The 23,862-nt window shown below is 43.9% G+C and overlaps 1 protein-coding gene across 14 annotated transcripts in view; it reads right to left on the reverse strand.

Annotated features, from left to right (window-relative positions):
- PLCH1 (phospholipase C eta 1) overlaps positions 1 to 23,862 on the reverse strand; it is a 144,453-nt gene that overhangs the window by 21,888 nt on the left and 98,703 nt on the right. For 9 of the 14 annotated variants that reach the window (XM_081862069.1, XM_081862066.1, XM_081862078.1 and 6 more), the window contains 6 exons: positions 23,060 to 23,231; positions 17,045 to 17,152; positions 12,621 to 12,782; positions 8,412 to 8,480; positions 1,530 to 1,624; positions 822 to 922 (listed from right to left, as the gene is read on the reverse strand). In XM_081862069.1, the coding sequence (XP_081718195.1) occupies positions 822 to 922; positions 1,530 to 1,624; positions 8,412 to 8,480; positions 12,621 to 12,782; positions 17,045 to 17,152; positions 23,060 to 23,231 (707 nt within the window). The remainder of the gene's footprint in view (positions 1 to 821; positions 923 to 1,529; positions 1,625 to 8,411; positions 8,481 to 12,620; positions 12,783 to 17,044; positions 17,153 to 23,059; positions 23,232 to 23,862) is intronic. The other 5 variants (XM_081862075.1, XM_081862074.1, XM_081862079.1 and 2 more) reach the window with 2 other exon arrangements.

Consider the following 23,862-nt stretch of genomic DNA (forward strand, 5'->3'; position numbering starts at 1 on the left):
AGGCAGGAGCCAAGCTGGAAAGGAAGGATGGGACTGAGAAACTCATACTACCAAAGTGGGCTGGGTTTTTGCATGAACCAGGAGTATGTTTGGGATGGCACTTGAGCATCACTTTTAAGCTCAAAAATAAGAAGTGTGGAATTGCAATGCACAAAGCAGGTAAACCCACACCACTCCCCCACTAAGATCCCATTGTTATAACCTCAAAGTCTACGGAAGGATCACAAATCAACAAGATTTGTGCAACAGCATAGCGGCAATATCAAGGGACTCATATTCACCTCAACTTGCACAGGAGAAATTCCCACATGCTCATCTACTATACACACACACACACACACACACACACACACACACACACTACACTACTATATATACTACTACTTTGGGGAAGTAGTTTGCCTGCTTGTCTATCTGTCTGTCCTTTATGGGTTCAGAGGTCTTGAGATATTGCTGCCATACTCAGCACAAGGGTTCCTGAGGTGGGGGCAGTGGTCTTCGTCTACATTTGGACACCAGGCACCATTTTGAATCAAGATGGCAGGCCCAAATGTGACTTGGGTGTAATTCCGCCTAATTTGGCGTGGCAGTTAGGAACGAGGTTTCGCTAGGGGGAGGAGGTAGTTTCCGCCAATTTATTGCAAACGCCGTGTCCGCACACCCCCAAACTCACAAATTACTCTATCCATTTAAAAATCTTTGCTTGTTTCTTTGAATTACTAGGCAGTGCCCGGCACCCCCTGCTACTTCCTTATACAGGAGCAAATAATATATTTGACAGCAGGAAAAGGATGTGCCCCAGTATTCACCCACAGCCTTACCATCATCAACTATGTCTTGAGCTGCTACCGAATTGGTGTACACCACTAAATCAGAAAGATCGCGACACAGCTTCATCGTTTTTCTCCGCCGACCCAACCTGCTGAATAATGGTAAAAGAGGGGTATTTTTTTTCCTAAATGGCTAGATTTGTCAGCTTCTCTCTCTATCCTACTACTAAGTCCAGACGAATCCAATGCCTTTTCTTAAACAACAACAGTTGTTACTTGACTAGAAGGCATGCTACAAAATAAAAGACAACCAAACAGAGGAAAGAAATAGGCTGGCCAAGAGGTGAAGCCTTTTCCAAAACTCTAATTCATTTTTTTAACCCTGCCTCTGCCTCTCCGCCCCACAACCCATCCTTCATACAGATATGCCTTCCAGATACATCTCTCCAACAGAAGCAACGGGTTCTGGATAGAAATAAGTTCTCTTATTAAATGAAGGCAAGATGTGCAGGACAATAGGAAGAGGGAGTTTTGGCTCTGCAGCAAATATATGCTCAGTAGCATAATGAGTTTAGACAGGCAGTATTTTTGGTTCTACCTGTTTTCATCTAAAAATTGAGTATGTCCCCACACACAAACACCCAGTATTGCTTTACTCATTCTAAAAAGCTAGTGCCAGTTACATTCCGGTGAAAATGTACATTTGCAGATTGCCTGAACTGGCAGTAAAACAGCTGGGGGAAAGTGACAATTACTAACCTGTATAGCTGTCCAGGTTCCTTCCCAGAACAATTTTGTTGAGAATCCTCATCATCAGATGCGCTATGAGATTTGGGCCTTGGTTTTGCAGCCTTCTGATTGAGAAAACAATATCTGATTTAACCGTGTGGTGAACTATAAAAAGTTAACGTTCATTTCCAGTGTGGTCTGCCCAGGCTGCATTCGCACTGAAGTCCCCACCCCCCTTTTTACCTCCCCATTTTCACAATGTTTCCCTAACTGTTAATTTCTGCGTTCTGATTGAGATTTCACATGGCGTAAAAGCCACTTACAGAAATATAGTGGAATACAGAACAAGTTTAGTGCTCATTTTTCTGTGTTATTTGAAAACAAGTTTGTGTCTCCCCTCCCACCCACCCCACCCAGAAACAAGTACAGTGGTACCTTAGGTTACATACTGTCAGGGGCTCAGGAGCAGAGGCACAGGGGAGAGAGGAAATGGAGAGCGAAGGGGAAGATTCGGAGGGCAGCGTAGGGGGGTATGAAAGTGGCCCGAGAGATTCCATGAGCTTCTCCAGCGAATCAGAAGATTCCCAGAGGGGGGCGCCGATGGCCAGGGCAAGGGGGGTCCCAGGGGGGACACACCAGAAGCAAGGGGCCAGCGGGGACTCCCAAAGCAGCAGCGGGAGATCAGGACCAGCTCCTCCACCAGAGCGTAGTGGGGGGGAAGAGTCCCATGTATCAGGGCCAGCTTCTCCTCCAGCAGGGAGAGAAGATGAGTCAGGGCTGACCACGCCTCTATCGCAGAGTGAGGGAACGGAGGGGAAGTCAGGTCCAGCTAGCCTCTCCGAAGGGGGAAGCAGTGACAGGAGCAGTGTAACGGTCAGGAGGAAGGTTGCCGGCTGGGCGTGCGCGCCAAGTTCGAATGTACAGGCGCGTGGCACAGCAGGAAACCCGGATTGGGAACCAGGTCCTAAAGCCTGCCGGAGGGAGGGGGAAGACTCAGGGGACTCAGCGTCAGAAGAGTCTAGAAAGGGCGAGACCCCAGCGGACAGGCGGGCCCAGAGGAGAAAAGAGCAAAGGAAGAGGTGGAGCAAGGCTAGATTCTTAAACTGGTGTCAGGGGGGAGGAGATTCAGACGGAGCTTCAGCGGTCTAGAGTTTGAGACGTAGAGCTGCGCGCCACGGCTTTGAAATCGAAACTGAACTTCAATAAAGACTTTTATATATAACAACGAACTGGCGTTGGTCCTTTGTGAGCTGGGACCTCGGGCAGCTCTGACACATACGCTTCAGGTTACATACTCCGATAACCCAGAAATATTACCTCGGGTTAAGAACTTTGCTTCAGGATGAGAACAGAAATCGTGCAGCAGCAGCGCGGCAGCCGCGGGAGGCCCCATTAGCTAAAGTGGTGCTTCAGGTTAAGAACAGTTTCAGGTTAAGAACAGACCTCCGGAACGAATTAAGTTCTTAACCCAAGGTACCACTGTACTCAACTTTTGCTAAATTCCACTGTATTTCTGGGTGTGGCTTTTATGTTGTGTAAAAACTCAAACAGAATGCAGAAATGAAGAGTTGGGGAAATGACGTGAAAATAGAATAAGCTGCCATGTGAATGCAGCCTCAGGCTAACAGGGGCCTCCCACGGTCCCAAAAGGAGATTTCCCTCACTCTTTCCTCCCTTGAGCATTTTAAATGGAAGGATCAGGGATTGAACCTGGAACATTTGGCATGCAAATTCATGCCCTCTTGTCACTGAGCTACTGCCCTAAGTACTATTGCCAAGAGTTATGTTCGATTTACAAAGGTTTTGCTCCAGCCAAGATTAATAGCTGGTAAGAGTGACGTTAACATATATGAGAGAGTGCTGGAGGGGAAATAGTTAAATAGGTTGCACAGACAGGACCCAGGGGGGTGGAGTCAGTGGGACTATAAAACCAGTTCAGGGAGGAGGTCATTGGGAGTTGTTGGTGGATAGTTGGTTGGATTTAGTGGGTTGGCTGGTTGGGAAAGGCAGTTGGTAATAGAGAGACAGTTAGGGCAGTTGGTTCTTGAGTGTGGGGAGGTAGAAGAGATAAAAAAGAGGAAAATAAGACTAAGAAAGTAAAGAGCAACGACGTTTGGAATGCTGTAAAAGTTTTGTTTGTGTCTGAAATAAAATACACTCTTCTTTATTAATTGAGAAGCTGACTGAGACTGAAGTGATTTTACCAGGGAGGACCTGGTTGGTGGCAGCGGATTATTGGTGTACGGGTCAATAGTCCGTGAGACGACCGGGGGCTCCATACGAACGCCACAGTAAGTCCTGTTGATTTGACTGGGAAATAATTTAATTGAGAAAGAATGAGCTCTCCCACTGAATTTGATGGCAAACCATCTTACTACCTGCTAGGCACATACCAAAAGGTGAGAGAACTGAACAAAACTTAAGTTGTAACAGCGATCGTAAACTGCTTGCAAAAGAGCAGCTAGTTTACAGAGAACTAGGTTTCTATAAAATCCTCAAACTTGCATAATTTAAGATTTTTTATGGGGGAGGGGTGGGAGAGTTATGCAGAGTGCTGAAACCCATTGTCACAATCATTTTATACCTACTTTCACAGACAGCAATTTATTTTGAAGGAAAGAAAGAAGAAAACAACCCAGGCATTTTTCTCCCCATGCGTCTATTTCTCTGTCGACCCTGAAATGTCAGTATTTCAAGGATTTATTGAATGAATGACATGGGAAGGTCAAAGAAAAAGTATGGGACTCTGGTGAAGGACACTGGCGGGGACATCCAGCAAAATGCAATGCCAACATCTGAAAGGGAATATATCAAAACCCTTCCACATATAGGGGTACAATTAAAGAAATACTTATGAGCTAAATGAATTTTTGTGAAATTCATTCACATCTGCAGACTTTTAAATTTTGTAATTCAAAGGGAGAACGCTTTCAGTACAGCATCACTAAATATCTCTTATAGCCAGAAGTGCACAAAGTCAATCAATTTCCACAATGGTCATTAAGGAGAATATTCATTCTGTTTTTCATGCAGACATGAAAAAATATCAGGGCAAGCCTAATTAGGCTAATTAGCTGAAATCGTTGCATTATTGAAATATTTTGCAGTCTTCAAAGTAGTGAGTAATTGTAAGTTCTCCAGAGGCTGGTTTCTCTCACAAGCATTCTACTGTACAACATTTGTTCCCTTATCAGTGTGCTGGGAATGTCAATTGTCAATAGTCCCCATTAGCAAATATAAGCTGGAAGTTGTGGGACGCATCTGAAAATTGAATGAATAACAGCTCATTAATTGTCCTTTTTCAGTTTCTTGAAAGCCAAAGAACGTTACATATAGGGGGGAGAGAGAGAGAGAGAGAGAGAGAGAGAGTGTAAAAGTATGTGCTGCCAGCTAAAGTTTAAAGAAATAAATTATGTTTTACACTGCCCTTACCATCTGCAGAAAGAGCTGGTGAAACAAAGCTGGGAGTCGGGAGTGGGACAGGGATCCTGCACTTATGTCTTGCTTGCAGGCTTTGTATAAGCTGCCTAAGAATGCTGGACTAGATGTTTGGGTTGATCCATCAGGGCTCTTTTCTTGATTCTGTGCCATGCGAGGGCTCCAATTATATCATGGCTGACCTTGGACCAGTCACATTCCCTCAGCTTAACCTACCTCACAGGGTCAAAAGGGGAAGAGCTCCTCGGAGGATACGTGGGACATAAATATAAAAATAAAAACTGCCTATTCTTGCCGACCACTGCCTCCATTTTCCCCAGCTTCTTCTGCTGTTTCATAGAATCATAGAATCATAGAGTTGGAAGAGACCACAAGGGCCATCGAGTCCAACCCCCTGCCAAGCAGGTAACACCATCAGAGCACTCCTGACATATGGTTGTCAAGCCTCTGCTTAAAGACCTCCAAAGAAGGAGACTCCACCACACTCCTGGGCAGCAAATTCCACTGTCGAACAGCTCTTACTGTCAGGAAGTTCTTCCTAATGTTTAGGTGGAATCTTCTTTCTTGTAGTTTGGATCCATTGCTCTGTGTCCGCTTCTCTGGAGCAGCAGAAAACAACCTTTCTCCCTCCTCTATGTGACCTCCTTTTATATATTTGAACATGGCTATCATATCACCCCTTAACCTCCTCTTCTCCAGGCTAAACATGCCCAGCTCCCTTAGCCGTTCCTCATAAGGCATCGTTTCCAGGCCTTTGACCATTTTGGTTGCCCTCCTCTGGACACGTTCCAGTTTGTCAGTGTCCTTCTTGAACTGTGGTGCCCAGAACTGGACACAGTACTCCAGGTGAGGTCTGACCAGAGCAAAATACAGTGGCACTATTACTTCCCTTGATCTAGATGCTATACTCCTATTGATGCAGCCCAGAATTGCATTGGCTTTTTTAGCTGCCGCGTCACACTGTTGGCTCATGTCAAGTTTGTGGTCAACCAAGACTCCTAGATCCTTTTCACATGTACTGCTCTCAAGCCAGGTGTCACCCATCTTGTATTTGTACCTCTCATTTTTTTTTGCCCAAGTGCAATACTTTACATTTCTCCCTGTTAAAATTCATCTTGTTTGTTTTGGCCCAGTTCTCTAATCTGTCAAGGTCGTTTTGAAGTGTGATCCTGTGCTCTGGGGTGTTAGCCACCCCTCCCAGTTTGGTGTCATCTGCAAATTTGATCAGGATGCCCTTGAGTCCATCATCCAAGTCGTTGATAAAGATGTTGAATAAGACCGGGCCCAAGACAGAACCCTGTGGCACCCCACTAGTCACTCTTCTCCAGGATGAAGAGGAACCATTGATGAGCACCCTTTGGGTTCGGTCAGTCAGCCAGTTACAAATCCAGTGAGTGGTAGCATAGTCAAGACTGCATTTTACCAGCTTCTTTACAAGAATATCATGGGGCACCTTGTCAAATGCCTTGCTGAAATCAAGGTAGGCTACATCCACTGTGTTCCCTTCATCTACCAGGCTTGTAATTCTGTCAAAAAACGAGATCAGGTTAGTCTGACATGACTTATTTTTCAGAAATCCATGCTGACTATTGGTGATCACAGTATTCCTTTCTAGGTGCTCACAGACTGTTTGCTTAATGATCTGCTCCAGAATCTTCCCTGGTATTGATGTCAGACTGACTGGACGGTGATTATTTGGGTCCTCTCTTTCCCCCTTTTTGAAAATAGGGACAACATTTGCCCTCCTCCAGTCTGCCGGACTTTGCCTGTTCTCCAGGAATTCTCAAAGATGACTGCCAGTGGTTCTGAGATCACATCTGCCAGTTCTTTTAATACTCTTGGATGCAGTTCATCTGGCCCTGGAGACTTGAATACATCTAAACTAGCCAAGTATTCTTGTCCTTAGTTATTCTGGGCTGTGTTTCCTCTGCTGAATCATTTGCTCCAAATTCTTCAGGTTGGGCATTGTTTTCTTTATCGGAGAAGACTGAGGCAAAGAAGGCATTGAGGAGTTCAGCCCTTTCTGTGTCCCCTGTTTGCATTTCACCATCTTCTCCTCTGAGTGACCCCACTGTTTCTTTGTTCTTCCTTTTGCTACAAACATACCCATAAAAGCCTTTTTTGTTGCTTTTAACCTCTCTAGCAAGCCTGAGTTCATTCTGTGCTTTAGCATTTCTGACTTTGTGTCTACACGTGCTGGCTATATGTTTGAATTCCTCTTTGGTGGTTTCCCCCCTTTTCCATTTTTTGTACACATCCTTTTTTAATCTTAACTCAGTTAAAAGTTCTTTAGATAGCCACCCTGGCTTCTTTAGGTACCTTCCATGTTTCCGTCTCATTGGTATTGCCTGAAGTTGTGCTTTTACTATCTCCCTCTTAACAAACTCCCAGCCATCATGAACTCCCTTTCGTTTTAGTATTACTGTCCATGGGATCTCACCCAGCACTTCCTTAAGTTTTATGAAGTCGGCTTTCTTAAAGTCAAGAAATTGAGTCCTAGTATGCTTGGCTGCTCCTTTCCGCTGTAGAGTAAACTTCAGAAGAGCATGATCACTCGCGCCTAATGATCCTTCCACTTCTACCCCACTAACCAGGTCATCAACATTGGTTAGGACCAGATCTAAAATGGCTGTTCCTCTTGTTGCTTCTCCCACTTTCTGGACAATGAAGTTGTCTGCAAGGCCAGTGAGGAATCTGTTTGACCTTATGCTCTTGGCTGAGTTTGACATCCAGCAAATATCCGGGTAATTGAAGTCCCCCATTACTACTATCTCCCTTCCTTTTGCATGCTTGGCCATCTGTTCCAGGAAGGCATCATCTATGTCCTCCGTTTGGCTTGGGGATCTATAGTAAACTCCCACAATGAGGTCACTGTTATTCTTCTCTCCCTTAATTTTGACCCAAATGCTCTCATTTTGGCTTTGAGGTTCTAAATCTTGGATCTCTTCATAGGTATACACATCCCTGACATATAACGCCACTCCTCCTCCTTTCTTGTCTGGTCTGTTTCTCTGAAATAGATTGTATCCCTCCATTATTACATTCCAATCGTGGGACTTATCCCACCAGGTTTCAGTGATGCCTATTATGTCATATTTAGTTTGCTGTACCAAGAGCTCAAGCTCATCTTGTTTATTTCCCATGCTTTGCGCATTAGTGTACAGACATTGAAGTCCATTAATCATTCCCCCGTGTCTCTTATTTAAGGATTTTTTCCTCCCACCACTAGGTCTGCGTGCTGTTTGCTCCATTTGGTCTATGACATTTGGATGATCATCTTCATCAATTGATAGACTCCTACCTTCAGGAGCACGTTTCCCCACGACTGTTTCAGATTGCAAGCCCCTTGGAGGTTGGGACTTGTCATACCTGTTCTATGTAAAGCAATATGTACACAGAAGCCGCTCTAGAAATAAAATAATAATTATTATTATAACCATGCAAAACATAGGTGGAAGTTTTAGCTCTGCTTACCTTATGTTTACCAAAATTGCTCATTAGTCTACTGTGGGATTTCTTGCCAGTATCTTTTACATCCGAGTTCTATGGAAGCAAAATAAGCAAATAACACAATGACCAAATAGGTTTTTTTTTATATAGTAAACACATGTATTGTATTTGCTCCCAGAAGAATGGGACTATATGTGAAAATCAGCCTTCCCCAAACTGAGGCTCCCCTCATGTTTCGGACCAGAACTCTCATCACAGAGTATAAGCTAAATATTATATATTTCAGCAAAGACTATAATATTTAGCTTGTGTCTGTACTCCCAATAATTAAGTTCTTTGAAGGGGTCGCAGGAATGCAAATGAAGCAGATATCTGGTGCCCAGATAAAGAGAGGAAAAAGAAGAGTCGACTTAAGAGGAATCAAAAATGAAAGTGTGATCCAAGTGAACAAACATATCAAACCTCACACTTCCAAAACCTGTAGATAAACAGGGAATAAAAAAAAAAAAACATGCACACAACCCAAAGACACAGAGACAGAAGTGATGTTTGCTAGGCCACCTGAGGTTTGCTGTAAGAGAGTTCCCCTGGGTCATCAGTTTGATGATCTGTGGCAGGACCCAGTGTTGCTGTCAGAACATCACATCCCTTTATCTCTTTGAAGAGCTGAAAAGAGGCACTGAAATACATCGCCTCAACTATTCACAGCACAAATCCTTCCAGTTACATAAATGCGCAGCCTGTGGCAGAAATGTATTTTCCATTAGCTTAGCTTTTTTTTTTTTTTTTTTTTGCGAAGAACAAGTAATGGTTTCTCCTCTCTTTTCTTTTTTTTGGCTAGTCAAGCTCGACAAACTCAAACCTACTTTTCCAAATATTTATTTCCAGTTCAGGATGCAGGATACAGCCCGAGGTATTTCTTCAGCACATGCAGGGAGGAGAGCATAGTTCAGTCACAGCTCTTCCACCCCTTCCTCTTCATATGCACTAGCAAATGATGCCTATTTAACATTAAGCATCACTTTCAGTTTCCTCTTCCGGGGACATTACTCATCCCTGTGGGATGTAACATCACGGAAGCACTCAAATACAACATGTCCTGGTTGCCCAGAGTGGACACACAGGGGAATGTTGCTCCAGCCAGGAGGACTTCCTGTCACACCTGGTCTGGAGCATCCTCCCCCTGGGTGTGACCAGGTAGATGGGCGTGACCCTGGCAGACCCTTCAAAAGGGCCAGTCACACAGCCATCTCTCTCTCTTGATCCCTTCTCTCCATTTTGCCTTTTGCTGTCTGCTGGCTCTCGGCCAGCAGCACATGGGCTCATCCCTCACAGAGGATGAACCCACACTTTTTTGTGTAACTGTAACTACAAGATAAAGTCTGCCTTCAGGACCATACTGTGAACTGAATGTAAGTAAATCTTATTGTTACTTTTAAAAGAAGACTGTTGTGTCATGATTGTTTTTAAGAGAGGACTAATGGGGATTTACCAGGAACAATCCACTCTAGACAAGCGAGACTGGATTGCTTAACTGAAATGATTCTCATGAATCCATCAACTAGCTTCCTGCAATGTATAAGGGAATGTGCTCTGCTACTAGCTCACTAGCGTGAGTGAGGAAGGATAGTATTTAATCAATATATCCTCTCCTACTATCCACAACATTCCCACAATCCCTAGTTTGACCTAGGCTTGCTGGGCTCCATGTAGTGGGCTCCATGTAGTGGTCTTCTGCTGCTTGTTTTCACTAACTGGTTTGATTGGATTGTTTTGCTCTCTGATTGCTTTTGATGTTTATGTTGCTGCTGCAATAATGAAAAGAAATAAGAAAAGCCAGTGTGGTATAGCAATTTATGTGACAGAAAAGGGTAGAGAAGGATACAAATTGCAAATTCGCATTCAGCCATGGAGCTGAGTGGAGGAGGAGTTTGGATTTGATATCCTGCTTTGTCACTACCCGAAGGAATCACAAAGCGGCTAATATTCTCCTTTCCCTTCCTCCCCCACAACAAACACTCTGTGAGGTGAGTGGGGCTGAGAGACTTCAAAGAAGTGTGACTGGCCCAAGGTCACCCAGCAGCTGCATGTGGAGGAGTGGAGACGCGAACCCGGTTCCCCAGATTACAAGTCCACCGCTCTTAACCACTACACCACACTGGCTCTTAACCACTACACCACACTGACCTTGGGCCACCCACCGCCTCTTAGACTAACCCAACCTCACAGGGATGTTGTGGGGATAAAGAGTTCCCTGCACAGAGGGAAGGATTGTTAAATCACTCTGGAAATTGTAGCTCTGTAAGGAGACTAGGGATCTCCCAATAACTCTCATCGTCTTTAACAAACAACAGTTCCCAGGAAGCCATGACCATTAAAGCGGCTTGATACTGCTTTAAATGTAAAGTGCAGATAGGGCCTCAGTTGCTCAAATGATTTAAACCTCTCCATGTGAGCGGGCATGGAAGGAACAGAGGGAAAAGCTGGCACTTGGTGTCCAACTATATATTTCTTTATTTAAAAGTCGCTGACGAGAGTCTTTGAGCCGAACGCTTAGGGCTAAGAAAGGAGTGTTAGCTGCTGGCACCAGAGAAGAGAAGACATATGGACTTTTTGACAGTCAAAGGAAATATTCCCCTTTGTATGTCCCTTAAAGGTCTATGCCTCCAACAGGAAAAAAATATATATTTTTAACATGACCCTGCAGGACACCTTTTAGAACTTTTAACGGAATAAGAATCAAATATTTAGCACACATTTTCAAAGTTGCTTCGAAAAGACTAACTATAGGTTGTGAATGATTTCCCAAATGGTCTCCCAATCTCTTTTAGTACATCTTCTGCCTTTCATTGCTTTTTTTAATGCTATATTTATTTAGGTTCGTGATAAAATGTTTCTTGACCTGCTTCTTGAGACAATTTTATGGGGGGGGGGGGAGTCGCACAGTACCATTCCCATGACGGATGATTATACATTCTAAGATGGCGATACTATTAATTAGTTAATCACCTTCCACATATATGTCTCAAGGCGATCTACACAATAGAAACAGCTAAAAAACATCACAGAAATTAACAGCAAATAAATTAAAAAATGGTAAGAGTAAACACCAATGGCAGAGACCTATAATCCAGCTAGGTCAAGCTTGTCAGAACAAAAGATGTCTTCAGATGTTTCAAAAAATGTAGATTGTGGGCACCTGTCATATTCTGACAGGGGTCTTCCACAGAACAGGGGCAGCCACACGGAAAGCTCTGCTCCAAGACAGATCAAGTTTCTGATCTCTTTGGAACCAACTGGGGATACAAGGGACCAGGCAATCTCTCAATAACTTAAGTCCCAAGCTGTATGATAGGGCAGGGAGAGTGGCGCTGTGGGGCAGATAAGATTCAAATTTGGTTTTAAGCTGCCACATACAATCTTGTCGTTATTATGTCTTTTGTCAGCATATTTTAATGTTATTCCATTGTGGAGGATACAAGTCACTGTGTGGTGGATTGTGTGCAGCCTGGAAAGTGAAGCTGTGGATGTTTTCAAGCAGGCTTAGTGAACCACTGTTGAGAGACACTTAAAGTCCTGTCAGCACTATAACAACAACAAATTATTTATACCCCGCCCATCTGGCTGGATTCTATGGCAAGGCAGATTTCTGAGGCAAATCAACAGCCATTAACTATGGTTTCCTAATTCAGATATGGCAAATTAGTGCAGACAATGGTTTGCAAATCTGCTTCAAACCAATCATGGTTTGGCACAGCCATGGTTTGGCACAACTGCAAGTCACTCCACACAATACCATTAGCCATGAGTCACATTGAATACCTTCCTAAAGGGAAACACTTCTACTGTTTTTCCTAAACATCCTGGTAGGTCACATTGTAGGTGATTCAGATGCATTTTCTGCAAGTCGTATTTTCCAGAAAAAAACCAAAAGTAGAACTATCATTCTCACCCAGAACATCCACTGTAAATCTTGATTTGCAAATACATACATAAATACAAAGGTGTGCTGCTTCCTTATTTTATTTGGGCTTTGGAGGTGGGAAAGTAACTTCTTTTTAAAAGCAGCTCCTGTACAATGCATTTTGCAAATTTCACTGAGAGACATTTCTTATATAAAATGAAGCATGACTATTTCTTTCTCACAGCAAACCTGCAATGAATGCTAACCTCATCTCAACAATGCTAGAAGAACTCAGTAGAAAGGGGGAGGGGAAGAAAGAGAAATCTTACCTGTTTGAAGTTTACGTTTAAACCTTCGTGTGTTGCTTTTAAGAGTGCTCTCACCGTGAAGCTGTCGGGGTCTTCTTTGTCCCTGATCTGAGACTCTTTTAGCAAGGATTCAAGTTTCTTCCTTATAAAAGATTCCATCTGGTGCTCAGTGGTGCCATTACTCTGAAATAGATCAGTCAGGCCAATGCAAAATGCTCAATGGATTTTTTTTCTTTTCCTAAGCAAACAGAGCTGGGTAGTTGTTTCCACTCCCAAGTAAACTGATTCTCCCTACAGGTTCTTTGCAGTAGTAGTGAATTTGGGTAAAAAAGGAAACTAAAATCTCTTCAAGGTGAGTTTTCATTCTAATATTCTGCCTGTTAGAACTCCTGGGGTGGCAATAAAAACCAGTGTCACTTTCCCTAAAGAGTCAATCCTCCCTCAGCATTTCCCTTACAAATTTGGGGGCTGCCTCACTCAATGGGCTGTTAGCCTTCACTAACCTAAAGGTAAAGGTACCCTGACCATTACGTCCAGTCGCGGACGACTCTGGAGTTGCAGAGCTCATCTCGCTTTACTGGCCGAGGGAGCTGGCGTTTGTCCACAGACAGCTTCCAGGTCATGTGGCCAGCATGACTAAACCACTTCTGGCGAACCAGAGCAGCACACGGAAACACCATTTACCTTCCCGCCACAGCGGTACCCATTTATCTACTTGCACTTTGACGTGCTTTCGAACTGCTAGTGGAGCTGGGACCGAACAACGGGAGCTCAGTTCGTAGTGGAGATTTGAACCGCTGACCTTCTGATAAGCAAGCCCTAGGCTCCGTGGTTTAGACCACAGCGCCACCTGCGTCCCTTCACTAACCTAGGCCTCTCCATAAATTTTAGACTACAGACCCAGCTACTGGCCAAGGCTGATGAGAGTTGTTGTCCAATAGATCTTTGGGCCACCGGGTTTCCGACGGTTGGGGTACATTATCTTAGCAGTAAGATCTGTCACTTCTGTAGGACTGGTTGCTGGAATGTGAATTCGTGTCTGTCTATATAGGATTTTATGGATGGATTTTATGTATTGCTGGCTCAGCTTCAGCAAGGGTTTGCATTGTTGCTTTTAATTCTATCTATTTTACTGTGTCACCTAGATAACATTTTTTAATGAGATACATAAATTGGGAGTGGGGTGGGGAAAACCAACTACAGAGACAAAACAGATGAGCTCTTTTTTAGAACAACACAACCAAAACTACCTGGAAATAAACTGGTGAACATGAGCATCCCTCAGAAATACTTAAGATATACCTAGAGCCAATGTGGTTTAGAGGGCTTCTTATGGGGAAGTAGTCATGTGATGGCTTCATGGACATATGCGTAGAGCAGGGAAACACAAGAGGTGATCTGCAAGGCCTCTCCTTGGTTGCCAATGACACACTGAGCACCATTTCCCACTGGGAAGGGTAGGGCTCAACTAAATTGTTACAATGAATATGCAGGTGTTTGAGTAGACGAATGAATTTAACAGAGTGCTGTATCCAATGCTACAGGAGATGCAAGGAACTTCCCTGTGTGCAACTCACGGTCAGCTCCAGAGGGATAGGGGAGCCTCTACAGCAGATTCACAGAGTGCAAGAGTGAAGAAATGGAAATGTGATGCTATCCATAATGTTAGCCTGAAATATTCAGTAGCTTTAGACTTCACCCGGGTTCCTTTTTACAGCTGGACAAGAAAGTGGGATGAGGCAAACACACCCATGCTTCTGGGTGGGTATTATTATTTTTATTATCATCACTACTGATTTATTAATTGCCTTCTAAACAACCATCTCAAGGAGAAAAACAAAGGCAGCAGATACATTTAAAACAAAATAAAAACCATACATAATAGATATTCATGGTAAAGACCCATTTATATTGCTAGGAAAGTATAAAATGCCTCCAATTGTTTCCAGAAAGTGCGGGCAGTGGGCACCTGTCGTATTTTGACAGGAATGCTCTTTCATAGAACAGCCACAATAAAAGCCCTGCTCTGAGTCATCGATCTTGTTCCCTAAGTAGCATTTCCTGGTCTCCACTGTGGCTTTTGGAGCTGTTGTTACAGGAAAATACAATGTGTTCATGCAGAGGTGGCACTGAGGGGATATAACTTCTTGGGTCACTGCGTGCAGTTTCTCTGCCTTGTGCTTTGAGCACCCAAAGACAAATCATCTCTCTGCGGAAGACAATCTCACAGAGGACGCAAAAGGGATGATCCAGTGTTGTGCAGCATTCTGAGCTTCACCATTTGAAACGACCATTTAGGAAATGGTTTTTCAAAATGGGAATGCTCTCAAGGTTCCCTCATGTCTGTTAAGTATTAATGTGTTCATCTGATTTCAATTTGGTCCCTTTTATGCATAAATGTAAGACAATGCTGCAGTGTCGAGTAATCTTGAGGTACCCTGTGGTAAAAGTGCTTAAGAGAAAAACAGTATTATGAGCATCTGCTGCTGAACCAAATCTGATGGGGCCCTGTAATATCTAAAGCAGCAAAACAATTCCCAGCCTGCTTGCAAAATGTTTATGTCCCACTAGCTGATGCAAATTAGGAAGGAGGCAGGAAAGAGCTCATTTGCAGGCATCTTGGTAAACATAAGGGCTCCACTGTGGGCAAGGTGGAGAATGAGAAACCAACATCCACACCGTCACATGCTGACCTGCAAATCACTGAAGTCACCTTGCCAGTTGCCTAGACGGACCAACTCTCTACCAGACCGGTAAAAGATTATAAATACATGTGAAATATTTTGAGCCAGTCAAGTATGAACTCCTCTGAGCTGGAACAAACCATCTGTTCATGACTGAGCAGCCTTGCTGCATTGCCACCGAGCAAAAGATTTCGTTTTTTCAAAAATCCACTTCCAGACAAGACACAAATGGAAAACAGCAAGAGGAAAGAAGAGCAAGTACAGACAGAAGAAACAAACAGTCAATGTACAACATGGTGGAGAAACAAGGGAGATACACACACACACGGACACAGGTGGAACTGTGGTCTAAACCACTGAGCCTCTTGGGCTTGCCGATCAGAAGGTTGGCAGTTTGAATCTGTACGACAGGGTGAGCCTCCGTTGCTCTGTCCCTGCTTCTGCCAAACTAGCAGTTCAAAAGCACACCAGTGCAAGTAGATAAATAGGTACCACTCTGGCAGGAAGGTAAACGGCATTTCTTCCGTGCTCCAGAAGCGGTTTAGTCATGCTGGCCACATGACCTGGAAAGCTGTCCCTTGGCCTGAAGTGAGATGAGTGCCGCATCCCATAGTTGCCTTTGACTGGATCTAACCATCCAGGAGTCCTTTACTCTGTGTGTGTGTGTGTGTGTGTGTGTGTGCGCGCGCGTGTGTGTGTGTGGTGTCTCATATGTGGAACTCTTCTCATGAGAACTGTGTGTGTACACACACAAATAATAATAATAATAATAATAATAATAATAATAATAATAATAATAATTTATTTATTTATACCCCGCCCATCTCTGGGCGGCTTCCAACTGAATATTAAAAACAGTACAGCATCAGACATTAAAAACTTCCCTAAAGAGGGCTGCCTTCAGTTGTCTTTTAAAAGTAAAATAGTTGTTTATTGCTTTGACATCTGCTGGGAGGGCGTTCCACAGGGCAGGTGCCACTACCAAGAAGGCCCTCTGCCTGGTTCCCTGTAACCTTACTTCTCGCAATGAGGGAACCGCCAGAAGGCCCTCGGCGCTGGATCTCAGTGTCCATATATAAATTATATACACAGAGAAAATGAGAGAGAGAGAGAGAGAGAGGAGTATGACTGGGTTGGATCCACAGTTTCCATGGGAAGAGTTCCATATATGGGACACCCATACTGGAGAAAAGGGGAATGCAATTTTCATTTATTCCCAATTCCCTATGTCTCTCAAAAGTTTAGAGAATTGAAGGAACCTACATAACAGTGCAGAAGGTGGTATATGATGGATTGCAGTAGGAAGAGGTTTTTTTCCCTTTCCCCCAGAAGGAGTCTCTGCTGGATCTAAGTCCCTTCCACCAACAGAAGGAGTCTTTTCTCTTCACCAGAGGGCAATTTGGATCCAAGCCATGATTAATCATCCTCGTTATCCCAGCAGCATAAACACACATCAAACTTTACAGAGTTTCAAAAAAGATAGGCCCATTGACTTAAGGACCTTAAAATCTATGTTAGTGGGAATATCAACGTATGGCTAAGAAGTACTCATACCCGGAAGCACACCTCAGCAGCAAGGAGCCTCACCACAGGGACGCTCGGTACTCAGGCAAGTGAGAATAGGGCGATTAAAACATGGTTCAGATCCCTGAATGCGAAAACGTCACATGCAATTCACATTTCAACTTAAGCTGTGTGTGAAATGCAGCTCTACGCAACTGCTGGGATATTAGTTATAGGGAAGTTGCTAAGCACACTTACGTAAGAAACCTTTAACTTGCAATCATCTTCAATTTCATCAGCGCTGTCTTCATCAGAAACCTCTCCTTCTTCAGCATCTGCTCCAAGACTATACGGGAGCTTTTTACCCTGAAAAAATGAGCGTTACAGCACAAAATTGCTACAGTCATTTGAAATCCAAATCGAGTACATCTTTATTACGCAGCAGAAATATTTCCTTACGATAAAATATATTGAAATCATCTAAAGACCTCCGTGATGATTCTATAAAATATGCAGGCATCAAATAATTCTGTCTGCTTCTGATGTTCAGACTGTGAATGCCCTCGCTTACGTAGTCAAAATGGCAGGGAGCCCATGCATTTCTATTAAAGAAAGGTTGCAAAATATTCTTTAAAATCTTCCAAATTGTTTGCGGACCCTCCAAGTTTCAAATGGCCTGCACAGTTATTATGCATACACTCTGCTCTTTCATTCAATGAATTTCTGAAATATTTGGACACACTGTTGGATCCTGCAGTGATCCCTGCAGAATACAGCTGATATATCTTTCTAATCTGGTGTGCATTCAGGAAATTACTATGTTTTCAACATGAAGCGCTCTCTCTCCCCCCCTTTTCTTTTTTAAAAAACCCCTACCACTATTTCAATTTTAATTCTGAGCGACGCACTGTGTCGCCCACAGAGAACCGAACTATGAGGATTTATTTCGAAGTTTACTGGGCAGTCCTAAATTAGAAGCTCAGCCTGGCTTCTGACAGATGTGCACTAAGGATTGCTGACATACTTGTAAATGAGTATCTTGAGCCTTTCGGACACGAATGGGTCAGAACAGGACTGCAAGCTCCAGATGTGGAGCATCATGCTTGTTCCACTTAGCATAGTGCGATATCACTTTATATAATACAGTACACAAGTGTCAGTGTTTTGGTACAACAAGCTTGTTTTGGTACAACAAGCTTGTCATTATTACATAACAACATGATGCTCTCCCCGCTACATGTTTCACATTACTTTGCTGTCCATATCTGAAACAGCCAATGGGGTGCCCCCCCCCAGATGTTGCTGCATCCCAGCTGCCATCAGCCCCAGCCAATGACCAGCAGCAATGGAAGATGGAGTCTGATAGCATACTGAGAGCACCACGTTGGCTACCCTTGGTCTAAATTCTTTCAGTTCTACTGGCCAAGCTGGAAAAACACTCAGCTCTGCTATCTCCGGCACTAATGAAGACAAAACGCTGCACCGTTCATTTTCATTAAACCATTCATTTTCATTAAGCATTACATCAGAATATCTTAAGCGTCGTTAAGATTGGGTGCAAATAAGGATGTAAAACAAATGAAGCGGCTTGTGCTATATCATGGGTTGCTCAGTACAGGCAAAGGCTATGGTCCTAATCCCACTTACCTGCAAGTAAGCCTCTTTGAATTCAGCAGGACTTACTTCCTAGTAAGCAAGGTTAGGATTGCACTACACACTGATGCACATTTATCCAGTACTAAATAAATGTATGCAATTCTGTATGCAATTCATCGCTAATCAGCACATATTTTACAAGGGAGCCGTTAGTATTGTAAAAATTTCTTCAATTGCTTTTCTTTTTAAAAAATTACATTTCTATCCTACATTCTTCCAAGGAGCCCAAGGTGACTTCTTAGCCACATGGCAAGCCTTTGAGGTACGTCATTTACTCTAAAATGGATAAAATGACCGGAAGAATCAGAAATCAGGATGACCAAAATTTTAATAAGGAACAGGGAAAATTTATAATTTATCTTAAAAACCATTGTAAACAGCTAAAATCGTTAGTACGATCGGAGTAACACACTTGTAGTTTAATGGTGAATTTTGGACATAATGGAGATGTAAAAGGTTTGGATTATCATAAGAGATGCAGAAGGAAATTATTAACAATAGGACCCACAAAGGGGAGGAGGGAAGTCCATGAGATGTATATTGGGTATGTCAGGGACGTCCAACTCCCAATAGACTGCGACCTACTCACAATATTTAAAAAAATGGCAGTGTTCTACCCATTGTCATTAGATGGACCAAAGTTGTTGAGCTTTCTTTAGGAAGCCACAGTTGTTTTTTCCCATTTTTTGGGGGGGGAGATCACTGGGGGGCCAGAGATCTACCATGAAAACCCCCACAATCTATCAGTAGATCATGATCTACCTGTTGGACATGCCTGGGGTATGTGATTGTAAAACTTTAATCTGAAAACCTAAATAAATTAATTTTTATATATTATAAAAAAGAGGTAAAAGGTAAAGGTAAAGGGACCCCTGACCATTAGGTCCAGTCGTGACCGACTCTGGGGTTGCGGCACTCATCTCGCTTTATTGGCTGAGGGAGCCGGAGTACAGCTTCTGGGTCATGTGGCCAGCATGACTAAGCTGCTTCTGGAGAACCAGAGCAGCACACGGAAACGCTGTTTACTTTCCCGCCAGAGTGATACCTACTTATCTACTTGCACTCTGACGTGCTTTCGAATTGCTAGGTTGGCAGGAGCAGGGACCGAGCAACGGGAGCTCACCCCGTCACGGGGATTCGAATTGCCGATCTTCTGATCGGCAAGTCCTAGGCTCTGTGGTTTAACCCAAAGCGCCACCCACGTCCCTAAAAAAGAGGTAGGTCAGACTAAACCAGGGATGCCTGTGGAAAGTCTGCAAGCAGGAGGACCTGAGAGCAGCAGCAGGTCTCTCTCCTCCTGTGGCTTCCAGCAAATGGCAAAGGCAGAACAAAACCATCAGGGTTGGTAGCCATTGATAGCTTTATCCTTCATGGATTTCTCTAATCTTCTTTTAAAAGCACCACTGACCTAGAAGGTGACTTGTTCTCTGCTGCCCCAGAGGTTATGGCTACATTTGATGGGCTTACGGTAGACTTCAGTTGAGCAGAAAGAAAGAGAAAGTTTCTGATGGTAAGAGCAGCTAGATCAGAGTTTCCCTAACTTGGGTCTCCAGCTGTTGTTGGACTACAACTCCCACCATCCCTAGCTAGAAGGACCAGTTGTCAGGGGTGATGGGTATTGTAGTCCAAAAACAGCTGGAGACCCCAGTTAGATGGAAACTCTTGAGTCAGATGGTGGAATCAATTTGGTAGTGGGGGCCTGGGATTTCCCGCATTGCAAGTCCTCAAGCAGAGGCAAAATCTAGCTCTGGATTTCCTGCCATCATTGGGTAGGGTGCTTAACTAGATGACCTGAAAGGTCTTTTCCAGCTCCATGTTTCTATGATTCTATCTCTGCATGAGTGTTTCTGAATGTCCAGTGACATACAATATAGACACAGGGCTGAACGACTCGTTCCAAGTAAAGGATTATAGGAAGGTAGCAAGAGAAAGGCCATCAAATTACCAGCACCCATACCGATGAATAATTTGCATCCAAGCAGTTGTATGCAATGTGAATTCTCTTCAAAGCAGATCCACTGAAATTAATGAGCATGGCTAACATAGGTCCATTAATTTCAATGGATCTACTCTTAATAGAACTTAGTTGGAATATAACCCAATGTGTTTTTGATCAATCTCTCCAAGTGCAATACTCATCTGGAAGGAATTGTTACTTGGTCAGATTAAGCAGCTAACTGCAAGACTGCTACACAGAGTACCTACCAGTTCATTACTTTATATACCTGTTATCTTTTTACTTGCTTGGCGCAACAGTTAATGGCCACTGATCAGTGGTGTACAAGAGTGACTTACAGGGTCAATAATATCATTCAAAGAGACAAAATCTCCCTTGCAGGAGCAGATCAACTGTGGTATTCGAGAGCATGCTATGAAAATGAAAGGTCTGACTGAGACTGATGATCAGGAAATTAAATGCACATTTTGCAATATGTGCTTACCTGTCTCTGATTTTGATTAAAAGCGAAAAGTGATAAGAGAGGATGCTCTCCTCACATCAACTGAAATCACTTGATCACCACTGCAATGTTATTTATCCAAGTCAGAATCAAGAGGAAATAAAAATCCACCAGATCAAGCTAATGTCACACTCGGGAAGTAGAAAGTTGCCTTGAGACTGGCTAGAAAGAAGTGGTGGCAACATTCCAGGAGTGCTTCTGCCCGGCTTAGACAGTTGAGCCATCCTTGGTACAATTAAACCTGTCCATGGTTGCCTATCCACTAGTTACATTGCAATTGTGCTCTTTCTGGGGCTGCCTTCAAAAACCATTAGGAAGCTATCGGGGGGAGGGGGGGAGGCGCAACAACTTTCTTTCGAGAAGTCAAAGACTTGCCCAAATCAGGCATAGAACTCCAGCGAAAGATTTGTAAGCTGGCAAGGACACAAGCAACCAAGACAATCAGAGGAATATTGTTACTAAGAACATGGAGACAAATGATCCAAAGCTGGAAACACACAAGAAAAGCAACTGGACTATCAGACGATAAAGGAATGAAAGGGTTAGGGAAAGAGGGCCAGAGAGTCTGCAGAGAAACTAAACTACTTCTTTGCATTAATGTTCATACAGAACATGTCTGGACAGAAATCTATGCCTGCACATCTTTCTTTCTTTTTTTTCTTTTTTGGAGGGGGGAGTGTCTTGACAAAACTAGTCAAACAAATACAACAAAAGACGGCGCTCTAGGGCTAAAAAGGCACCAGATCTCAGTGGTGCCCACCCTAGAGATCTTAAAGAACTCAGATGTCAAATTGCTGTTTCCCCAATGAAAATATGCAACAACAACAAAACTGAACTTGGCTGTATTCCCAAGGTTGTGGGATGGGGGTGTTGCTTGCTTGCATTTTACTTATCTTTATTTTAATTTGACTGTTAGATGGGCCTCTCCTCTGCTGCCTTGTGGGACATCTTTGGGAGAAGAAAAGGTTAAGGAACAAACCTGTCAGGTGGCTGTTGCGGTTGCTCGAGAGTAACCAGGCAGGACTCCGACTTGTGTTTTACAGGCTTTATTTTGGTGCAAACTATTTACAGTGAAGAGCCCCAAAGCTCATGTCTGGCTCAATCGCTAGCAGAATCCGGGAGTGGTCTTTTTTTGGGGGGACTTCCCCCAACATAAGAGTTTCGTTACCCCCAAACGTCTCCTCCCCTCTCTGCGCCTCAAACTACTGCAAAGGATGGGCAATGGCAAGGGCGTGCTTCCCTCCTGTCCAGCTTGCCCAGAAGCGGTGTTAAGGCTCCCACCAGCATCCTCTGGTCCTTGCACCTCTTCTCTACTGGAGGTAGGGCTTTCCTCCTCCCTGGAAGAGGAACTGCTTCGCAAGATTTTCGGAGGCTCCCTGTAACACAACTGCCCTTCTATTTCTCGCCTCTGAGCCGATGGCAGTTCCCTGACAAAACCCTACAAAAACCTGGAGTGGAGGCCCTAAGATGGTTGGATGGCACCTTGGTGGCTTCCTTCTGGCAACTCCTGCAGCCATGCTGGTGCCAAACGTATTGTTCTGCTTTCCTTTGGGATGGGATGGATCAGTGAGGCCGAGAGGGGGGTCTTGTCGTCTGGGCAACCCAGGACCTCCACACACCCTGTCCAGGCTTCTGCCCAAGGGAGGCCACTTGGGTGCTGCTAACACAGCGGCTTGACTTAACCCCCAGAGGCACACTCCATTGTCTCTCAGACGGATGATGACAACAAGAGTTGTGCTTCTCATTTGCTGTATTGATGTACTACATTTTTATGCTTGACGCCTTTGATTCCTCTGTGAGCGTAAAACTCTCACAATGAAAAATATACAGAAAATTAACTTATATTTGTAATAGAAAGTATCTGCCCCACCCTGCTACATTCCTACAAGTGCCTTCATTTCCAGGCAGAGGCAAATATAAATAAATTGATAGCTTTTTTGCATTACAGGAAAAGTGCAGGGCAAGTTGGGAGAGGAATTTGCTGCCCTGGCAGTCCCACTTTAGTCTCTGGAACAAACATACATCTTGTCGTTCTGGCAAAGCATGCTAAGCCTCAGCACAACTACGGAGGGTGAAATATCACCTTTCAAAAGGAACACAGAAAGAAGAGAGGGCAGCAGGGGGCAACAATTCAGCAACTAACAAAACATCATTTTACCTTGACTAGGATTTTGCCTTTCAAACTCTGAGGACTTGGAAGCTGCTTGGAATCCCCTGCGCTCACCGAAGTCAAGTCCAGCTTGTCACTGAAAATCTCCTTGAGGTATTGGGCAATTTTCTTTTGCTGTTGAATACTGCAGTGGTTTTCGATAGACAATATAATTGGAAATCTGAAAGGAAGAGGGGAGGAGAGGGGGAGGGACCCCCAAGGTCTCAAAAATTTATCTCGACAAACATCTAGCCCATCACAGCACAACACAGAATGATTGTGGTGTGTTGGTTTTCATAACTTCAGCTTTGTTGGAGGACCCCAGGCTCTTGTATTATGAAGAGTGGGAGAAAAACTTCATCTCTATCCACTTTCTCCACTCTATACCTAATTTGAGAAACCTACATCATGTCTCCACCAACCTCAGTCTGCCTTCACCTGCCTGTCTTCTGACTTGCATCCGATCCAGGGAGCGATGCTGCGTATCAGTTTCCTTCCCGCCCCCCGCCCCCAACCCTTAGTCTCAGCGCTGCCTCTTGTAAGGAAGAGGACGGAGGCAAAACTTGAATTATTGTTATTTATTCTCTGAATCGCCCAGAGATGTTGCGATGCAGGGCGGTATATAAATTAAATAAATAATATTAATAAAAATAATAAGTAGTTGGCTGTTGGAGAGCTTGTGACTCTCATAGCTCAGTCAGTAGAGCACAGAGACTCGTAATCTAAGAGTCGTGGGTTCGAGTTCCACGTTGGGCAAAAGATCCCTGCATTGCAGGGCGTTGGACTAGATGACCCTCAGGATCCCTTCCAAC

The sequence above is a fragment of the Podarcis erhardii genome, assembly GCF_964252035.2.
Source record: "Podarcis erhardii genome assembly, chromosome: 5".
Classification (NCBI taxonomy): Eukaryota; Metazoa; Chordata; class Lepidosauria; order Squamata; family Lacertidae; genus Podarcis; species Podarcis erhardii.